Consider the following 23,016-nt stretch of genomic DNA (forward strand, 5'->3'; position numbering starts at 1 on the left):
GCGTACACTTTATAGAAAAATACTAATTTAAAATTTTTTCTTAAGAAAATATATTTTTAAGTAAGGAATTATTTATGTATGTTGACTAGAAGTTTAAAATATGGTTTAAAGTTATGTTTAAAAAATATTACATGCATTAAAACCTTGGGAATTTCTGGAAAATTTGCGTTTCTTAATTGGTTTTAAAGTTTTTGTTTTGTTTTACTCAATAAATAAATGCAAGTTTTGGTCATGCTTTCGTTGCATTTGAAAGTTTAATCACTATTTTTAAAACAAAAAAGAATCTTTGGATTCAATGAATCGTGATAAAAAAATGAGTGCAATAGTTTGTATACGTACCTTTTTGCGAAGGCAGTCCAGAATTGGCTGCATTGGGAACAAGTATGAGTAAAAAATGTTATCAGCAAATAGCACCTCTTAGTGAAGGAGACACATGTATATAAGCAATAAACTTTATAATTGAATGAAATTATTAAGTGTTAAAAATTAAGATTGAAAAGTATCTTGATACTTTAATGTATTATATAAAATTTTGAAGTTCTGTTGAATTAAATATTCTTGAAAGATTCATTTGTTCGAATCATTAAACTTTCACAAAAATCATTGTCTGAAATTTGATTGTTATATTTTAAATAATATATATATATACATATATATATATAAGAATTTTATTTCGGAAAAAATTTTAGATTAGAGAATATTTTACATAAAAATTATTAAATGAATAGTACTGAACAGATAATTCGTCTCGCACTTCTGGCAACGTGGATGTCCAATTTCTTAGTTTTTGAAATTTAAACTATAAGGTGAGGAAATTCCTGTATCAAATATTTGGACAAACTCCTTACAATTGCGGCTCATTTAAGGGCAAACCATCAACCACATGGTTAGCCAAACCGCAATGGAGCTTGAACACATTATTTATTAAGCACTTGTAAATTTTCAATTAGCATTTTGATGGGTATAATCCAGGATCAGTATACGAATTGGTCAAACAACGGCGGGATATTATAAATTAAAGAAAATTGATTAATATTATTCTATGAGGTAATATAACATAAATTAGTGTTAAAATAGCATCCTATCAAAGTAATGTCTTACACACATTTTACTTGAGGCAATAGATTTAGTTTTAATAATGCAATTCATGTATTTTTTTGTTTTAAAAAAACAAATTTTGTAATGTTACTTTAAAGGAAAAAATGCAAAATCGATAGAATATTTGCAGCTTTCAATACTTCTAAATACGTAGAAGCTGCATACGATTTTCAATTTCGAAGAGTTTGGCTTTATCACAAAACTAAATAATGATTAAATTTAAATTCTTTATTCTTTTATTAAATTATACGTTTGTGTAGCTTTAGTATTAATGAAAACAGAATATGAACTAGGTATTAATAAATTACAAATAATAAAAATTTAACAAAGAAAGCTTATACTGTATATTTAGGGATTCAAAAATCTTGACGTTTCACTTTGTAATAGGAAATTATACAAAAGGAATTGGCCATCAACCAATGTTTACTGAAAAATTAGGTAAAAAGTTAAAATTTTAATTTTACTATCTAGCTGTATTTAACATCTTAGAGTCATTAGAAAATTTATACTGATGAATAAGATAAAATTACTTTGTCTAGCGTACACTTTATAAATAAAGAAATTTTTTTACGTATTCTAATATTTGTTAAAAAAAGAAAGTTTTTGAATAATTTTTCTTAAAGAAACATGAAGAACTATAAATTTTGGTTCTTTTTTTGCAAATTATTATGGTAACGTTAAGAAAGTTTTATAAATATGGTTCTAACTTTTTAAGTCGAAGTTTAAACCTATCTAAAACCGCCATTTGAGATCAATTTGGCCTCTTGGGAATTTGGTGTCTTTCCAAAGTAAATGACTTTTTAATTGAGGGATAGTGTTTAAAATACAATATACAAGGGTTTTCAAATATTAGTTATTTTACTGTCGTAATTACAATAAAATAATGTAGCGTAGATTATTCTTTAGTAGAAGCGTAAGTCATACGAAAATAAACGATATACGTACACAGCAGGATTTTTTTATAATAAACAGATTTTAGTACTGGCATACGATAGTATATCCACGTGACCCTAAACTGACAGCAAAATATCGACAAATTGAGCTTTAGTTTCTTTTATAGTTATCAGAATTTTTATTCTGTTTTTTGCTATGTTAAAAAACGTGTTTCTATTATTTTATAGGCAGGAATTTTTGAGTTAGAGGTAATTTGATGCACGAAATACTAAATCATTGCTTTTCATAAGCACAGCGATAAACTCCAGCAATGCGTAATTAGGGTGAGGAAAGATTTCTCTAAAACTATCTAAGCAATGAAATTGGTAATATCACAAACGATGTAAACTAAATACGAGTGATTTGCAAGCTTGAGATAGTGTTTATCCTTAGCACCTTCTCTGTCATTTCGTCTACTCTATCTAATGTTACCCACTTTTAGAGTTAAATCATTTGAACTAATTTTTTGTTGTTCTGTATGATTGCATCACGCTATTTTAACACAAAGTCCAATATTGTCATTTAAAAATTGTATGCGAATTTCTATCCTAAATATTATTAATTGTTTGTCTTAAAACCAAGTATTCAATTTTGCGATAAAATTGCATTTATTATCGAAAATCGAATAATTTAATTCCATACAAATAATAATATTTGTTGAAGTAAATGGGATTAAATTACATTGACACACTCCGTGTGATCACGTGACAATGGACAACAAAAGACCATACTGATCTTTTGTACACAGGACAAACATATAAAAACAACACAACACATAAAACGGACACACACATATAACACATATACAAGTTAGAAATTAAAAATAACAATGGTAGAATCTCTTTTGTTTTCTGCTGGAATTTTGTTAAAATATGAAAATTGTAAAGATTTATTGGTATACAAAATTATGTTTTGTTTGCCTTAATTTATTCATAAAACTAATATTATGAGAGAAAAAATCAAGCATCTGGTAATTCAAGTTTTTAAAAAGCATAATAAAATTGTATATTCATGAATCTTTAGTCCTTTCGAAAAATTCAATTTTTATTTCAATTTCCGAAATGTGGAAAACGCATTTCTTTAGTTTTTGTCCTTTTTCGTTTTACTTTTACAAAATATTTCATTTCTGATATTTTAAATTATATATACATGTAATAATAGAATAGGATAACATTTATGCGCTTATAGTATAATGTATCATTAGAAATGCTAAGGAATGGTATTATTTGAATAATATAGTGTCTTTTTTTGGTTTAAAATTTTAAAAAATAAAATTATATCTTTAATTTTCTTTTCAAGCAACACACATAAAGTGAAATAAAATCTTTAGTCCTGAAATTAAAGTTTTTTGAAACTACCATTACATTCAGATCAAAAGCTTTATTGCTGCTAAGACTCATAACTATTTCAAAGGTAATTTTCTATGTTAACTCTTAGTGGCAAAGCATCATAATTTCAACGAAGATAGAAGATGACTCATTATTACACAAGGTCTCTAAATTAACCAAAGTTCTTCCCCAGATTTTACAGTACACGTTGATCAAAATTAATTTTCACGTGACTACTGAGGACAGAGATGAAAAATTGTCAAGTCTTCAGCGAAATATTTCCATTCCAACGTTCAAATTCTAGAAGCATAATGATTCATATTTAACTTTATTTTAGTGCATTCTCTTTCCTTACAATTCTACCACATCATTACTTAAAGCAAGGCCATAAATTTAGGAATGCAATGTTGTTTACAAGAGTATATTCTGTGAAAGGTCACAATTATTAAACAGTGCCATATATTTCAGGTGAATAACATAAGACAAAGTGGCAAGGATTGTGTGATGTGAAACATTACTATTTAAATCTAAGTTTACTAAGAGTTTAACGTTTCTAAAGCTTTAATTGTATTCTGTACTTGTTTGTTTTAATCTCATAATTAACTTCTCTAGGTTTGTTTAAGGAAAATTTTACTAAAAAAAAAAATAAATAAATAAATAAATAGAGGAACTAAAGTTTTTACAGCCAGTACTCTGAAATGAACTAATTTTTTTAAATAACCGTATGTATTTAAAAATAAATGCTTAAGCAAAAGCATAAAAATTAATGAACTAAATTATTGTAAATTAATGCCAAACATAAATGATACGAATAAAATACAAGAGTCATTTTTAAGTAAGAACCGCGTGAAGTAAGAGAAACTTTATTTAAGAATGTAATAATTGTATCACAAACTAAAATATGACGATTTATTCATTTTTTATCATAGTCACCATTTACATTGAAGCAGTTGTCAAGTTGTGGTACCAAATTTTTAAATTTCATCATCGAAAAACTAAGTCACCGTACCTTTAAACAACTTAGTAAGAGTTTCTTTCAACATGCCATCATTTTCCGAGCACTTTTCACCAAGAAGTTCAAGTTTCGATAACAGATGAAAATCTGATGATGCTAAGTCAGGGTTGAACGGTGGATGATCCAGTACTTTCCATTCATGACAATAGGTTGTCCAGACCGTTCTTTATCATGAACATTTGTTCTTTAACATAAACATTAAAACGCCAACATCATTTGCGCACATTTCCATCAGTCATTACACCGCAACCATAAACTTTAACTAGCTGCTGGTGAATTTCAGCTGTACAAACTGAACGCACAACTGTACCGAATAACTGAACGCACTTCATGATTGACATAGTGACAAACAAACATGGTGATTGACACTGGTGACTGAAACTGATTGACATGGTGACAAAAAAAGCAGTATAACTATGAAAACAACACTGGCAGAGACGTGACACGTAACGGCGGGATGGTGAGAGACTAGATGAATGTTGCCGACCTTGAACTGACGTTTGACAGGATAAGCGGATAAGATGCGCAATCTGTTCTTACTTCAAATATGACGCTCGCAAATACAACATAATTTTAAATGGATATATGCGTCATGTCAAAAAATATGAAATTTTATAATTTTGCATCATGAACTTGGTTTATGCATACGATTTTAAACATTGAATCTTAAATCTGTGAGCATCATTTTTAACCTTAACCTAACAATTAATCAGCATGATAAATGTTCCTTTTAACTTACAGATTAAACTTACTTTCTGGGCTTTCAGGAAAGTTTTTAACTTCAAAAAGAACTTTAATAAAAGTCCAAAACATTAATGCTTTGAAAGAAGCTAAATTATGAAAGATTTCTATTGTCCTGTTTCAGAGACATCTAAGAAATTTAGTATTTCGAAAAGATTTATGTGAATTTTTTAAAAAAAAATAAAATTCAATGAATAAACCTAATGATTACCAGCATTTTTATTTGAGGTTCATTTTTAAAAGAGTAAATTTTTTTAAATATGCATAGTTTTAATTTAAATTGCTTTTTAAATATGTAGGTTTTTAGCTTATTTTATTTTAAAATATACTTTAAGGTGTACTTTAAAGTAATATAGTTGTAAGTGAACTCAATGATTTAACCTAACGATTAATCATGATGATAATTGTTCATTTTAACTAACAGATAAAACTTATCTTCTGAGCTTAAAAATAATTTTCCCTTCATACGTTATTTGATAAGGATTACGTAATAATATTTTCATCAAATAATTGTATTTTTGAAAGAAGAAATTTTTTTTCTAAAGAAAAACAACAGAAAATCAAAAAAGTTGTGTTACAAAGACAGTTCAGTTATTAAGTATTTCCTATTTAAGCGACTTCTTCGATCGTATTCTATGCATTTTTAAAAGAATTTATGTGCATTTCAAAATAAAATTATAATTAGAGGAATTTTAAATTTTATATTAAAAAAATACTGGAGTGTTGTAAGATGATATTAAGAAAAATTAAAAAAATGCTTGATTTAAAAATTGTTATAAAATATTAAAATTCTCTAAAACTATAATTGTCATGCTAGGGAACTATTATTAACTACGGCATTTTATTCATCTTTGAAATACAAAACACATAAATAATTAAATCTGCACACTCTGAATCGAGAACATCTCACCTCTCTGAATATTCATCTCTGTGAGCATAGCTTTGCACACTGTCTTCTTCTATTAAAAATTTCATTTTCTGATAAAATGTAGCAGTAACAGCTGGTGGCTGCTTTCGAAGCAAAATATCCAGAGGATCTGGAGCTGAAAGGCACATTAGACTGTCTTTACATACATCCCTGATGCAACACTCACTGTCAGCGCAATCCACTAACCCGTCTGAAAAAAAGAGTAATGCCTTTTTAATGTGACGTATCAGCAGTTTTTCTTAGCATGCTTAATAAGCTGTTAAAAATTCAAAATTTGGTTAATATGAATGCAATGTAAAATTTGTTTTATTTATCTAAAAACCATAGATTTTTTTTAAAAAGAAAATGATTGATGTAAATATATACTGAAGTAGAAGTGTTTTAAGCAGGAAAAGTTGATGTTGGATAAATGTAAATTTTATTAGAGAATAAAATAACTGAAGGTTAAGAGATTAATTTATGTAGCTTTCCTGTTATTGTCTTTTAGAATACTAACTATTGGAAGGCATTTGTAAAAAATTTCGGGTCAAATTACAGTACACAGTGGGTGAATCATCCGTAAAATCCCTTTCCACAGTAAAATATCATACGGTAATTATTATAGTACTATTTATTTAATTCAAGTGATTCAGTGATTTTACGGTAATTATTACTGGAAATATTATGATATATCACATTTTTTGTTTCGTATTACACAAATTAATAGATAAAATGGATTAAATGGCAAATATAAATTTTGTGGTGAGTGCTGGTACTTTTAATCGCAACTTGATTAGGAATTTTTTATTGACCTTTTGTAGTTTTGTAAAGGCAACATGGTAGATGTAAGTATTATATGGTTTCATTTATCACAATTTTGTCTCGTTACGGTAAAATGGAGATTTTTAAAGAAATTACTGGAAATTATTTAACATGAATTGTTTTTTATCGATAAAACTTATTGTTTTCTTAAACATTATTCAGTTTAAAGTTGTATTAGCAGAGGAAATCAATTCTTTCTTCATTTTTTTAAAAATTTTTATTTTTAAATGAAACCGGAAAGTTTTATTACAGATATGACTTTATATGGCAAGCAAACGAGGCTGTCCGTATAGAATTGTTTGAGTTTCATTCGTGGCAAAAATTACTGTTTTGTGTTCCACTAAAGTGAATAACATGTAAACATGTAACATGTTTTTCAAAATAATTTAAGAATTCCATAAAGTACAGAGAGTGCTTATAATTTTAATAAAAATTTATCGTTGTAGTGAAACAATATAAATGAAACAAAACAAAAATTAACATATATAACATTTCTGAAGGCCATTTTTATAACAACTTGATAATAAATATTAAGCTTTTATTTAAGTGAAAAATAGTAAAATTTTTATTATTAAAAACCTGAGATCGAAGATATTTAATTGATAAGCCATTTTAAAACAACTTTTCCTTTGTGGAATAATATATAATTTTAAATGTTTCTATACACTTGTTTTTCTAGTCTTTAAATATTTTAAGGGAGTAGCGCCTGTTTATAATTATAAATGTTAGAAACTTAAAAATTACTTTGTTCACGTAAATTTATTAATGCTAATCTTCTCTCCATATTTAGTACTTATGTAAGATTATTTCTTTATCTTACTGTCTGAATTTTATAAATATCAGCAATTATTTAATAATAGAACAACCTCATTTTTAATCAAGATTCAGTTCTATACATGAACTCTGATTTATAAATTGAATATTAACAACTGGATTTAAAATTATTTTTTCATTAATACATTCCTCTTATTTATCCCTCCTAATCGTCCTCATTTATAAATTTTATTTTATTTTTTGTGTATGTTTTCCTCGAACATGTGGAAAAAAATATCATCATAATCAGATTATGGTAAAATTTACTATGTTTCTGGGGCTATGGGAACACCAAAAAACTCAGTACTTTTTACCAAAGTGTTTGGTAATAGTTTTCGTAAAATTAATTTTTCAATATGGTTTAACACTAAGTCATAGAAGTTTGTAGTTGCAATAAAATTTAGTAATTTCATCAAGATACTTTCAAAGCATGGAACAAAAAAAATATTCAGTTAAATTAAATTTTAAATTTCGTATCTTTTACCAGATGTGCGGTAATAGGAAGGATAATACCCCACTGCTCCAAAAAGGTAATGTTATTTTATTTGTAATAAATTCCAGAGGACTTTCTTGCCATGTGGTATTGCTGCTCTGTTAACTTCGTAGATAAAGTTGTACCGAAATTGGCTATAACACTGAAAGTATACTTCGGCTGTCTTCTCAAATTTGAGCTAGCTGTTTTGCAAATTGAAAAGAGTTTTTAAGGCATTCCTTATATTAACAAAGAAATCCACTTATGTACGTGAATAAATGAATAAAATTGACCAAATAAATATATAAGATATATTAAATAAATAAGAGTAAATAAATAAGTTGGATGTAAATGATAGATTAATTAGACATAATAGCTTGATATATTTGAGTTTAGGATCTTAAAATTTTGAACCATCATTCATTTCCTTTTATCCTTTGTGTTAATTTAGTAAGATATAAGAAAAAAGAAATAATTAACAGACTTATAACTCCTATCAACCTCTCAAATAAATTGCTGTTTTAAATACACCATAGAAGTGTAAACAGAGTAGTACCATTTGATTTAGTAAGAAGCACAGACATCGAAAGGTTTAATTAACCAAATAAATGGTAAAAGGAGAGGCAGTTCTGAATACTGTTTCTTTAATCGTATCGTGATATTTTAGATCAAGGCATAAAAACCATTTATTTGGTAAAATTTTACTTTTCAGTTTTGTGTTTGCTGCTAAATGTATGTTTTTATGTCAAGAGCTATAATTTATAAAACCATTATTCTAGCTAGCATATAAACGGAAAAACTGCTAAATGAATGGTTCAAACGCCATACATTTTAGTTTTTTGATTTTATTATCAAAATTAAGTATTTTTTTCTTTTTTTATATTCGAAACGTTATGTTTTTTAACGTCAAGACATAAAATATAATGTAAATGGTAAATTTCCTGTGTATCATTTTACAGATTAAATTTTTAAATAAAATACTTAGTTTTATAAGAACTCAAAACCATTTGACAGTTTATGTAACGTTATGCTGCCAAAATGACTTGTTTTTTATGTGAAAAAAGTATTGCTTAAAAAAAAACATCATGTCTGTTCCATCGGCAATGCAGAGCTGAAAATCTTGGATCACAACTTAGCATCAAATTTCCAATATAGAGGTATAAGCCATATGTATTTCTTAACATTTCAATTTCTCTACGTCCCCAGAATTGCCTTACTCGATAGATATACAGCTCGCGTATATCATGCAAATGTTTCCGCGTTTTCAGTAGCCGCGCTCTTGACTTAGTTACTGTCGTAGCACAATCCATTATTCATCAAGGCAACGAACGTGAGCACAAGGTCTCAGTGCGGGTTAGTGTATAATACTAGGCAGGGTAACGTACATGTTTCGGACTCCCACGGGGGAGGAGTTCGGATTGTGGGCTTCATTTTGGTGCAGAGATTCTGATAATCGCTTGCAAGTGGTATATAATACCTCATTTAAGGGTATAATTTCGTATTCATGAGATTGTAGTTTCTGAGAATGACCAGTGGTACTAAATAAATTATTTCATAAAAAAGTGATTAATAAATACATCGGGAAGCAAAATAAATCTTGTAGGTAGATCTAGCTTAATATACAGACTTATATTGCATAAATACCAGTGCTTTTCAAATTTTGTTAGATTATCACTATCATAATTAGACACTGAACTAAAAGCCTGGTGAAAATTACCAGAATACGATTTTAATCGTGTTATCGAATTAATCGTGTTTCTAACTCTACGGTAACATCAAAAATGCTCTCTAAATTTTTGGAAGCGCTTTGGTAATGAATTCTGTGAAATTAACGATTAAATATGATTTTGTAATTTGCAATAAAATTTGGTAAATGTAGTAAAATTGGGTAAATTTTCATGATTCTTTAGAGCATGACATTAAAACTATTTATTTGGTAAAATTTACTTTTAAATTTTGCATTTTTTTTCTAAATATGTGATAATAAAATATATTGCTTTTGTAATAAAACCTTCAGTAAACTGTTGCCATATGAACTGAAAAATCACTAAATTATGTGTTTAAATACCTTATATTTTAACTTCATTAACCAAAATTATTATTATTTTTTTTAATTCAAAAAGTCATTGCCATAACATTCAGCAATTTTCCCACAAGTAAATCAAAATTTGTCCATGATCGAAGAAACCTAAATGCTAATTTCCCAAATATGCATTTTTCATTTAAATCATATACTTAAGTAGCTTTAAATAAATTAACCCATTGTAATTTAATGTTAAAAAAAGTTTTAAGACAGATGCTTATTTGACTCTACAGTAATACAAAAAAAATTAAAAAACTATCTTTTTTTCTGTGATTAATATGATAAATCATTAAAACTGATATACAGAATTTTCATATGACCTGACAATGGTATAAGAAAATCAAAAAATTGCTATTAAATAACAAAATGACCAATTATGCATAAAATAATGAAATTTTAAAAACATTAAATATTTTCGAAAGAGACAATTCATTAGTCTTCAAGTGGATGAATTTGAGTATTATGTCTCAGTGCGGGTTCTGGTGCATTAATAATAAAAGTGCATTAATAAAGATTTTTTTATTCAGTTTCGGATTACCTTAAAAGTTTATTTATGCTCCCTTTTTATTGCAGCAGTTTAGTAAAAAATTATATAGTTTCTAATTTTACATGTGATATAATTTTATATATTACATTTCATTCGTTCAAAGAGCTACGCAATCAAACTAAATAATGTAGAATCATAAGATGTGTGTCTTGCCCACTTATTCATCTATTGTTCATCCATAAGTGAGCATGATACGCATCTTTCCCATCCATCTCCTGAACATTCAAGGAAATAGCTTTGATAGTTTTTCAAAATTGGAAACTTAAAATGTCAGCTTGATTATAACACAAACATCAATCCTTCAAGCGAACTAGTTTACATATAGTTGAAATGTACAAAAAGTTTTTTTTTTTTACATAATTCACTTTTTTGTTAATTCTTACAGTTAATTAAATAGAAACCTTTATTATTTTTCTATTGAATGATTGAATGATTTTCCACCTAAATATTAAAATGTAATCAATGTCAGAAAGTAAAACACATAAGAAAGTCGATAATAAGTTTTAAAAAAAATTTAAATATAGGATAGCTATAGCTAAGGTCTTAAAAATCATTAATCATTGGAGAGTTTTTTATTTTAAATTATTTAAATGCCTTAGGAACGGTTTTTTCCTATTTGATTAAGATAATTAACAAAATAAATTGTTTTGACATAAATAGATATTTCTTTCTTAGAATTTTTAAACTAACTTGGATCATTTAAAAAATTGAAATTATCAATTAATTAAAACTAAGAAAACTTAAAAATTGCTATGTTGTGCATTATCTTTTATTTCAAAATGGAAATATAATTAAATGTTTCAAAATATTACGCTTATATTCTGAATGTATTAAAAACGTAATGACTTCATTCTTAGAAATACAAAACTAAGAAAATTAAAGTTTCCTATTCAATAAAAAATTGCATTACCTTATTTTAATTAGAATTTTTCCGAATGGCTAAGCAATTAACTATTTTTATTTTTATTTGGAAGGATTTACAGCCTGGAAAATAAGCAAGTTGATAATTAAAGATAGAATTGAAGTATAATTTGATAGCTTATTTACTAAATAACGTTAAATAATCATACAAAATACTGCTAGACATTTCCCCCCAAAATTTTAACTGTTGTGTTTCACAATAAGTTGACTATAAAGTTCTTCAGTTTTAAACAATTCATAACAAATTTATTTGCCATTTGATGAGTGCAAATAGTTCCATTAATGATGGAATTAATTGCTGAGAGACAGGAAAATGAATTCTTAAAGTTAAACGATGTTTAATTGAAACTTTTATTTCAAATTAATTTGTACATATTCCCTTCTCTAAACTTTGGTATAACCACGCCCTACGTCATAAAATTGGATGTCAGAAACGAATTTTATTCCGGACTTTCAGCAATCTTGTACCTTTTCAAGGAGCCAATTAAGTAATTAAGATCAGTAAAGTCTTAAGATCACGACACACAGAATGTCTGAATAAGACTGGTTTTAAGGAAACGCCAAATTAAGACAGAATAAAATCATATGATTGGTTGTAATTTCAGGAGAAGTTAGCTTTAATTTTACATTAGATGTCACGAAATAAAGTTGATGCAATTGTAGATAGGAAAGAACATTGTTTCATTAAGCACTGGAACTTTTGAGCATTCATGCGTATCCAATGAATGTACCAGCATTGGAATTAGAAGGTTTTTTGAAATAGCTGAGATCACGATATTATTTTATTGCTTCCTTGTACTCGATTTGTATAGATTTCATAAAAATATGCAGCTTCTAAAAGTATCTTAAACATGAAAATAAATTTGCAAAAATTCAACATCTCTCTTTAGAGTTTTCTTTAATCCATTAAGTTATTGATTCAAAATGAGTCAGTGTAAATAGATAACAGTGTGTATAATATCCATAAAGAGTCAGTATAACTACATAACAGTGTGTATAATACCGATAATGAATTAGGATATAACTACAACGAGTTTACTGACAACTCGGTAACTACTATATGGAATTGTTATTTTAAGTAATTTATGTGATTTTTACTGTTTATTACTCGATTCTTTTAGTTAAAAATGTAAATTGTTTCTCTTATGTTGAAAAGAGCAGTTTTTTAAGATTTTTAAACTTTTAGTTAAGTTTAAAAAATAGATTTAAAAATATATATTACTACACTCGCGTTATTATACAGAGATAATTAAGATTTATAATGTGATAGGTAGCTTGAAAGTCAATGTAACACATATATATATATATACACACACACACATATATATATATATAAAACNATTGTTGTTATTAATTATATATATATGTTAGCATACTAACGGAAAAATGTAATAAATGAATTGATTAAATACCATATGTTTTATTAGCCAAAAATTCGTTTTTTTTTTTTAGAAACCGAAATATGATTATACAGTACGGTAATTTTACCAGATTTTTTTTCCTCCTTGTTAATACTTGATTGTGCTAATTTATACATTTTGTTGGAATATATTTTTTTCAGCACATGGAATATTAGCTTATTTTAATACTAAAACTAAAAACACGTTAAAAAAATGATAAAATATTCCAGTGAATTGTTTTCAGCAGATGATCTACTTATTCAGCCCGGGTTGAATACCTGGCTATGGCAAGAGACTGATACTTTTTACATTTTGTTTTGCCTTTCCAAATAAATTTCGTGCTCAATGTTTCTCATTAAGCATAGTGCTTTCGGCAAAATACATCTCAGTAAACAATTAAATATAGCAGTTTCAGCTAATTGACTAGAATTTTCCAGGACATGACAAGAATTTTAAAGAATATTTTCTCAACAAGGATCAAAAAATTATTGCGGATTTCCAGTTTCCATTCTTTAAAGTATGAAAATGTTTTATTTATCTTTCCAAATAAGAATTTCCTTTTTTTTTTAACATAATATTTAAATTTGATGATTTCGAGAGGAACAGGTACTTATATTTTCTTATTTTTGATTTGAAATATGTTACTCTTAAGTAAAGACTCTAAAATAGTTACTCGATATAATATGAATGACATAATAATAATAATCGAATATTGCTTTTCTTCATAAACATAATATGAGCTCAATTAGTATACGGTAAAAATTTCAGACCAAATTAAGGTAAAAACTATCGGCGCTCAGGTTTCCGATACATTTTATCATAAAACTTAGTTTTGTCGTAAATTTTAAGGAACAGAAAAAAATTCTGATATGCCATAATTTTGACAGTAATATTTTTTTAGAATCATTATTGAAATATTATTAGTGTAAAAATTACTTTATAAAATTTTATGATAAAAATGGATTTTACAGATGCTATAGCCGGGATTTCAACTATTTTTTTACCGTAATTTGATCCGAAATATTTTCCAGTGTCATGTATTTTATTTAAAAAAATTCACTTTTGATCACGATCAAAAAAGTTTTTGGTTTTTGAAATTTTATTTAAATTTTCAATTGAATAACCTCCAATATTAATTGTATTTTAAATAAAAAAACATAGGTCTTATACATTTTCAAGTTCTGTATTTCTTTTTAAGCTTGATAGGTTGTAAATTCTAGAAAGAAAGCTTTCATAAATATTGATTTTAAGCATTTTTCGACATACAAAGAGAATTAAATATCAAACTTATTCAACAACTTTTTAACATGCAAAAAACTCAAAAAATTAAAGCCTTTTTATGATATTAAATTCCAATAACGCTGCTGAAGCTCAAGTATTTTATCGCATGTACACAATCAAACGAAACCCATTACAAAAATCAATAATTTGCCCGAAGTTTCTTCCAAAATAGCTACACCAAATATATCTTAGCGTTGAAAGTAATCTAATATTGAAACATCTTTGAATTGTAGCTGTTTTAAAACAAAATGAATAATGGCATCTTCTAGAAGTCGACACCAATTAAGATAGAGTTAATATTCAAAATACTAAGGATCGACTGATCATAAATCTCTTTAAAATCTCAGTGTTCTGAAAGAATGTGCTCAATTAAATCGCCTTCATTTAATCAATGTATTTATCACTCTGTACTTAAGGGCACGTAGGAGAAGTGAGCCATCACTTACAGCTATTGATTCGCGAAAATCCAAGAAATCATTCTGTGCGTCCTTGGAATATAATGAATCTTTATTATGCTTTATATCTCGAATACTGTCATTTTTGAAAATATTAGTCATTGATATAAATTTAAGTAGAAGGATATTAGCGAAGATTGTACCATTAATTCTAGAAGATTCTTAACACGTTATATATGTAACTTACCGTTTTGTTTTGATAAGGTATTACGTTATTTTAGGTGTGAGTAAATTGAACAAATGTTTTGCATTTGTAATTTTTTGTAAGAAATCGTAAAAAGAAAAGTGTGTTTGTCACAACAGGGCAAATTTATTGCAACCATTAACACAACACACTATTGTTTTCTTGAATTAGAAGAACATACCCTGGAAAAAATACAACCGGAAATTTTCTGTAAAAGGTGTACTGTTAGAAATTTCTCGATAAAATGGTTAAATATTTTTTTATTTAACTGCTATTTTACCATATTCAAACAAAACAGTCAAATAAGCTACAAACAAGATGCCATTCAAACTGTTAGCTGCGTGAAAAACCGTTTATTAACAGCTTTTACAGCAATTAAGCAACGATAATTTTTTCGCACCAACTAATCCCACCTAATGAAGCTACTTGCAGTTTGGTACTTAAGCCGAGAGGGCTAATTTGTCAATCTCGTGACTGACAAAACGAGGGTTCTGGTCCCAGCTTTGACACTACAATCTTTCCTCCATTCCCTTCATCACGTGAACAGTTTCCGGTGACCTACGCTCCCCAAATTGTGATCCTGGACTATTATTAGAATGCAATACTCTCTTTAACGCATAGATTGCAGCACCATAAATTTGCTTCACATTAAAAAGTCCAGCATTTCCCTTCTTTAACTATAGGTGAAACAACCTGATAAATTACACGCTTCTTATGATAAAACACAACTCAAATACAACGTAATTTCAATAGTTAGTAACTAACAAAAAGACTAGCTACAATGTCTAGTTAAATTTCTTTTTTACAGTTTTGAAACCGTGATAGTTGCTAAATGGTTAAAAAACCGTATAGTTTTGTATTCATGGCTTTTTGACCATACTAGTTAGAAATGGTTTCAGAACCACAAAGGTAACAATAATTCTTTACAGTAAACTGTAACAGTATTGTTCTTTACAGTAAACTTTACGGCTAATTAGATAGAAAGACTGCAGCAAAAGAAAACAGCTAATATGCCTTTAAAATTAAATGCTTTTTAATTTCGATATTTTTTGCTTGGAAAATGAAATATTGTCACAAACAAAGCTTTAAGTTAGGCAGGAATAAAAGTTTGAAAGCAAACCGTTTATATAAACAAGAAAATTTTTCTATGATTTTGTTTTAATTTATTTTGTTGGTTTCCTCAGAAATTTAGAGCCATATTTTAGTTTTTAACGATGCCTAACATTTAACAAGACACAGAAATGCATTTTTTCAACTGATAATTTTCAAAAATATTATTCTCTTTTATGAAGCTTAAATTTTAATACTCTGTTTTTCACTATTTTGTTACTTTTTTCTACATATAAAGATACATTTTAAGAAATTTTGTTATATGAATGACTTAAAACTGTTAAATATAATAAAATGTGACATTTATTATAGTGGGAATTCTAAGAAACATTTGTCTTAAATGTAATTTCCCTCTGGTTGAGATATATATAAATGAAACTTCAATATATATACAAGAAATAAAATGTTTGTAAACCGTTTCATAACATGCATATGTTGCTTATTCATAAGTCATGACCATATATGGCAACGTTGATTTTAAAAAGTAACGAGTAAAAGTACAAGTATTTTTAAAATAAGTACCGAGTAAAAAGTAAAAAGTTCTTATTTTAAGAAGTAACGAGTAAAAAGTACAAGTAAAAGTACAAGTACTAAACAAAAAAAGTAACGAAAAAGAGAGATGATTCTAGGAAATCGAAAATTCAAAGTAACCTAAAATTTTATTGAATAATATTCTTATGTTCTTTAATGTTTTTGCAAAATTGTTGTTATTTATTTAATTATTTTTAATTTTGAAAGTTATGGATATTAATTTATTTTTAAATTCGGAAGAATATTATAATATAATTTTATAATATAATCGTATAATATAATTTTAAAATCAAATATAATTTTAATATCAAACTTTTTATGGATTTGCACGAAAAAGAAATTTTATCTATTGACTTTAATTTTTAGTTTATTATTTTTATTTATTTAAATTACCATTGATTTAAAATTGATTTACTGTTTAGAAACACGTTTTAAATGCACAAACATAAACAAAGCAAACACGGGGTTACAGATAGCTTTGAGATCTTTGAAAATAATTGAATGTGCAGTATAAGTTGAAACAGAAGGTATTTAAACACGAAGTTAGCTGTGAATGCATATATATTGCACATTAATTTTATAAATTAAAGAAACATAAGACATAATAAAGCATAATAAAGAAACATTAATTTTTTTTTTCTTTTTTTCTTTAGAAAGCTTACCAAGTTTTAGAAAAATGTAACGATTTCATTCAATATTTCCGCTACAAATACTTGTACTTTTTCCCTAAAAAAGTAACGAAAGTACAAGTAGAAGTACTAAATTTAAAAAGTAACGAAGTACAAGAGATACGTACTTTTTACTTGTATCGGCGGTACAAGAAACGAAAGTAAAAGTACTGCCATATATGGTCATGACACAATACACAAAAATTTAGACAAAATACAAAAGAGCCAACTAAGTGGGCAGGGGTGAGGGCCCTAGTAAATTAGAAACCGTTGTCTAAGTTGTTGGTTTAAAATTCGTGCGAAATTTTAAGATAAGAAAAAAAAGAGATATATATTGTACTAGTAAATGTTATTAGAGTTATCTAGCTGAAACAAAAGATATTGCAAAATTTTTCTAACACATATAACAGATTTTCTCTGCTAAACTCAAAGTATCAAATTTCATACGTAGTCATTAATTTTGACATTGACTAATCGGGTTCGCAACACAACACTCCCATCAAACAATCTCTTATATGATTTCGATGTAATTAAGGGTAAACATTGGCAGGTATCTCACCCAGCAGGAGAGCTCTATTTGCAGGCGCAACAAAGCTGTAGCATGAAAATCTCCAAGAAATTCCATTATCGTTGTTGACGGCAAATACGTCACTTTCATAACAAAAGCCAGCCCAACAACAGCGACAGAAGCGACGGCAACGCTCCTTCAATTACAGAAACACAATCAAAAGACAATTTGGGTAGACGAGCACAGCAAAAGGAAACGATAAATGGAGGGTATGAGGGGTTACGGTGTGGTGGGATTCGTAATTACCGTGTTCTAATATATTCGAAGGGAACAAAACAAAATTAAGGAGGGCTATTAACTTGTCACTTGCGTTCCTTGCCGAAGTGACAAGTTCATTCCATCGGGGTAGAAGGTCTATGGAAAAGAACTAGAGAATAATTTAATTTGTACATGTAAATTAGCTGATGCTAATTAGATCGAAATAAAAGATCTTCTGTCCCAATTTTGTGGGGAACATAGTTGGCTCTCTAAAATCGAAAGGCATCGAATCAACAGATAAGAGGTGAAAAAATTATTCGTCTCAACTCTCTCATAAAGCAAATGGAAGAAAAGGTATTGAAGTGTGAAATTTGAATCTCGAATCATGAAAGGCGTGGAAAATCTTTTTATGAATAATAAAAGAAGGATTTTATTGGAAGAAAAAGTAGGAATTTTTATCAGAATAAGGTCATTTCAAATCAATATTTCATCAATCATAAGGAACTATTAGATGTAACCGTTTCTGACTACATTAAAATATTGTTTACTTATTTTATAAACCTTAGTAATTATTTTTAAAACAAAAATTTATTGCACTCTTCATTAGTCAAATTATTTTTACAAGTCAATTTAAATAAACTTTTAAGTCAAGAAAATAGTTTTATAATCAAGTAAGAAATTGTTTTCAATTTGCATAACTTAAGTGTAGTTAAAAATAATTTCATTTTTAATAAGGGCCGGGATAGCTAAGCAGTTAGAGAATCGGACTCAGGCTCGGAGAGGACCGGGCTCAATCCTGGACTCCACTAAGGTCAACTGAGTATATGCGATATACGTGCTCATAATAATCTGTGGAATTAAAAGCTTTCTGACCGGTCGCTGGAACACACAGGGACCGATATCTAGAAAAAATGTCCTTCCTCTTCAGATTTATGTCTAAATTGAGGAAGGGGCCTCGAAATTAAGCATTGCTGCCATCTATCCGTGAGATTCTGAATGCACCCTGGCAGTGCTATCTTGTCAAAACGAAAGGCGCACTTTCCCGACTTAATTCCCAAAAAGTCAATGGAGCTTGAATTTTCCAAGTGCCATTAGAAACGACAACTTCATTATTTATGAGTAAGAAATACTTAACTATAATTTTACAGTACATACGTATAATATTTGCTACCATGCATTATATTTGCAAATTTATGCTCCAATGAAGAAAAAACGCGTACACTTGTGTTCATAGTTCAGAAAACAAAAATCTTTAATTTAGAAAATGAAAATGTTATGTTCTCTACTCTTTACTCTACAATTAAGATTAATATTTGCTCGAATATTCAAATATTATATATATCCACATATATAATACTTTTTTTATCTATAAATTTTAAGATAAATTTCTAAAATATAAACCTCTAAAGACATCGCGCTTATGCGATGCACTTTTAAAATTTAGTTAGGTAAAAAAAAACAATTGCGAAAATTACTGCAATGATACAATTCAAAAATAAATGACAAAAACATACAAATGATGAAAATCAAAAATAAACGGTAATTATTGCAAACACGATTACTTTATTTTAGAAATAAAAGCATTTATTGATTATTCTCTTTATTGAGAAAAAGAAACAAAAGATTTGATCATATATTCAACCATTTAATTTATCACATTTCAAAACTATTTTTGAAACACTCCATCATCACCGAGAGAAAATATCTGAACTGAATCCCTCCAGAGACACACAACGTTTACTCTTTGCATTTTTAATCACGTGATTTCGTGATTATGCAAAAATTGCTATACAGAATTAATACAATATTAAAATACAAAAAAACTAAGAAAAAAAAATAAAATAAAGTAATTGTTGTAAATATACGAACTATAGAAATATAGTACTAGTCAAAAATATTATTATCAGTTACATAAAAATTGCTAATGGCTTCTGTTTCATAAATTACTTACATCGATTTTTTCGTAGCTTTGTCTAAGCCTACAATTTAACAGTTTGCTAGAAGAAGGTACCAAGAAGTACAAAAAAATCTATTGTACCGTAATTTTTACTGGAAGAATTGCCGTAAACTCACTGAATCATTCTAATTGTTGTAAATATAATGTTGAAATAAAGTAATTGTTGTAAATATACGAACTATAGAAATATAGTACTAGTCAAAAATATTATATTCAGTTACATAAAAATTGTTAATGGCTTCTGCTTCATAAATTACTTACATCGATTATTTAGTAACCTTGTCTAAGCCTACAATTGAAGAGCTTGTTAGAAGAAGGTACCAAGAAATACAAAAAAAAATCTACTGTACCGTAATTTTTACAGGAATATTTAACGTAAACTCACTGAATCATTTTAATTAAATAAGTATTGTTGTAAGAATTACTGTACAATATTTTACGGAAAAAAAATCAATTTTACGATAAAATAGATTTCATGGATGGTGTACTCACAGGTTCTTTAAACCATACTATTAACAGGTACTTTAAACAGCAAATTGTTTTAGAATTTTCTTACAGTGTATCTGTGCATTTTTATTGCAAAAAAAAAATTATTCGGAAATTTTGTGGTTTTAACTAAATAAACTTATCTCTTAGAATAGTAGTTTCATTATCAAGAAAAACAATGTTTTCAATTTAGATAACTTTAATTTATATTTCTTAGTTTAATTTTTTCCAAGCAAAACAAGAAAAAACATTTTAAGAGTTACAAAAAGAAAAAAAAAATAATTAAAGAAATATTTTAGCTAGGATAAAAGAAAAAATGGTGGAAAAAAATATAGTTGATTTTAGGATTTTGGGAAAGAAAAAAAAATAAATTGGAACAGCCTGATAAGCATATTTAAACATTGCATTGGGTAATAAATATTTTTCCACTTCTATTGTATGTAGTGAAGAGAAAAGCTTACTCTAATTGCTTTCATTCAAGCCTAAGCCTACAATTGAAGAGCTTGTTAGAAGAAGGTACCAAGAAGTACCAAAAAATCTATTGCACCGTAATTTTTACAAGAATATTAACCTCAAGTTCACTGGATTATTGTAATTAAATAAGTATTGTTTTAAAAATTACGGTGCAATATTTTACAGTAAAAAACTTTTTTACGATAAAATGGATTTTAAGCCCGATGTACTCACAGGTACTTTAAACGGTACTATTAACAGGTATTTTAAAGCGCAAATTACTCCGGAATTTTTTTACAGTGTACCTGTTTATTTTTATTGCAAAAAAAATAATAATTCGGAAATTTTGTGGCTTCAACTAAATAAACTTATCTCTTAGAATAATAGTTTCATTATCAAGAAAAACAATGTTTTCAATTTAGATAACTTTAATTTAGATTTCTTAGTTTCTTTTTTTCCAAGCAAAACGAGAAAAAAATATTTGTTAAGAGTTACAAAAAGGAAAAAAAATAATTAAAGAAATATTTTTGCTTCGATGAAAAAAATGGTGGAAAAAAAGATGGTAGATTTTAGGATTTTGGGAAGAAAAAAAAATTGGAACAAACTGATAAGCATATTTAAACATTGCATTGGGTAATAAATATTTTCCACTTCAACAATTGTATGTAGTGAAGAGAAAAGCTTACTCTAATTGCTTTCATTCAAGTGAAGTTATCGACGTTTCCATGTAATTTAATTTTAAGCTTACTGAATTGGAATGACGGATTTCTAATGCGAAGAAAGATGGATTGGGAAGTTTAATTTTCATTAAATATGCACTTGTTGGTAATGTTTCGTTTGAACGTGATTGCATAAAACTCTTCTGGTTTGTTATTTCCTTTGATTGAACTAATTCAATAGAAATATAACAATTTCTCGGGAAGCTGTGTTAGCTAGACATAAATATTCAAGTTGAATTAATATTTAGAAACATAATGATGGTGTTATCAAAAGGAAGAATAGTGGTAATTTTAATTTGAACGAAGAAAACGTTTTGGAAATTGTTTGTTAAAACTATTCAGGCTTAAATTTATTTATGTTAACAAGTATTACAAATTGGTTGATTTCATGAACTGCTTCTGTTTGTTTTATGAAATAAGATATAAATATATTTATTAATAGATTTAATTAGTTTTGGCTTTGTTGTTTGGTGGTATCTTAGCAACATTTATTAGCTGTAGGCTTTAGTCGCTGGAAATAAATTTGAATGTTATTTTCAAATAATGTTAAAAACAATACTAATGCAAGTAGTTATACAAAAGAATTACGGCAAATCTCAAATTACGGTTAACTTTTTGGAGTGAGTAAAAACCATTTCTGCCGGAATGTTTCGTTTTTTTTTTTTTTTTTTTTTTTTTTTTTTTTTTTTTTTTTTTTTTGCAGACACTGAGTTTTTTTTCTTCAAATCGGAAGTGTTGCTCATTTAACGTTACCCAGTGGGCACCTGTAAACCTAAGTAATGGAGGCGAGCAACATTACCCATGGATATGTTATGGAACAAATACTCTGATATTTCTTAATTTTTAAGTACAGTAAAATCACTGAATCACACTAATTAAATAAATATACTGTAAGAATCAAGGTGTAATATTTTACGTTAACGAGGAATTTTACGGATGATGCAAACAGAGTGTCGATAATTTATACAATAATTTATTCCGGAATTTTTTAAAGTGCACATCCAAAATATAATTAACACCATTGATGTAACTATGTGAAGTAGAAGAGGGTGACCAAATAGCCAATTTACAAAACGAAGAATGCATAGCGCTTCAGACATCAGGATTTCAATTTATTAGTTGGCCATCTTCACACCACACACAGATAAAAGTTTTATGAGCTGCTCAAAGTGGAGTATACAGCACGAATTACAATTCACGATTCTATCGGTCTAACCGTTGAAGTTAGTCTAAGCTTTTATATCCTTGATATTCTCCTTGGCATATAAGTTTTTTAATGTCGCTCAAACATAAAAGACTGAAATTTTATCTAGAATAATTTTCAAA

The 23,016-nt window shown here is 27.5% G+C and overlaps 1 protein-coding gene across 2 annotated transcripts in view; it reads right to left on the bottom strand.

Annotated features, from left to right (window-relative positions):
* Window positions 1-23,016, bottom strand: part of LOC107438670 (teneurin-m) — a 468,170-nt gene that overhangs the window by 82,346 nt on the left and 362,808 nt on the right. Inside the window, exons 18-19 of one of the 2 annotated variants that reach the window (XM_071179700.1) lie at window positions 6,026-6,233; window positions 340-366 (exon numbers count right to left, since the gene is read on the bottom strand). In XM_071179700.1, coding sequence (XP_071035801.1) covers window positions 340-366; window positions 6,026-6,233 — 235 coding nt within the window. The remainder of the gene's footprint in view (window positions 1-339; window positions 367-6,025; window positions 6,234-23,016) is intronic. The other variant, XM_043039103.2, reaches the window with a different exon arrangement.

The sequence above is a fragment of the Parasteatoda tepidariorum genome, chromosome 4 (genome assembly GCF_043381705.1).
Source record: "Parasteatoda tepidariorum isolate YZ-2023 chromosome 4, CAS_Ptep_4.0, whole genome shotgun sequence".
Classification (NCBI taxonomy): Eukaryota; Metazoa; Arthropoda; class Arachnida; order Araneae; family Theridiidae; genus Parasteatoda; species Parasteatoda tepidariorum.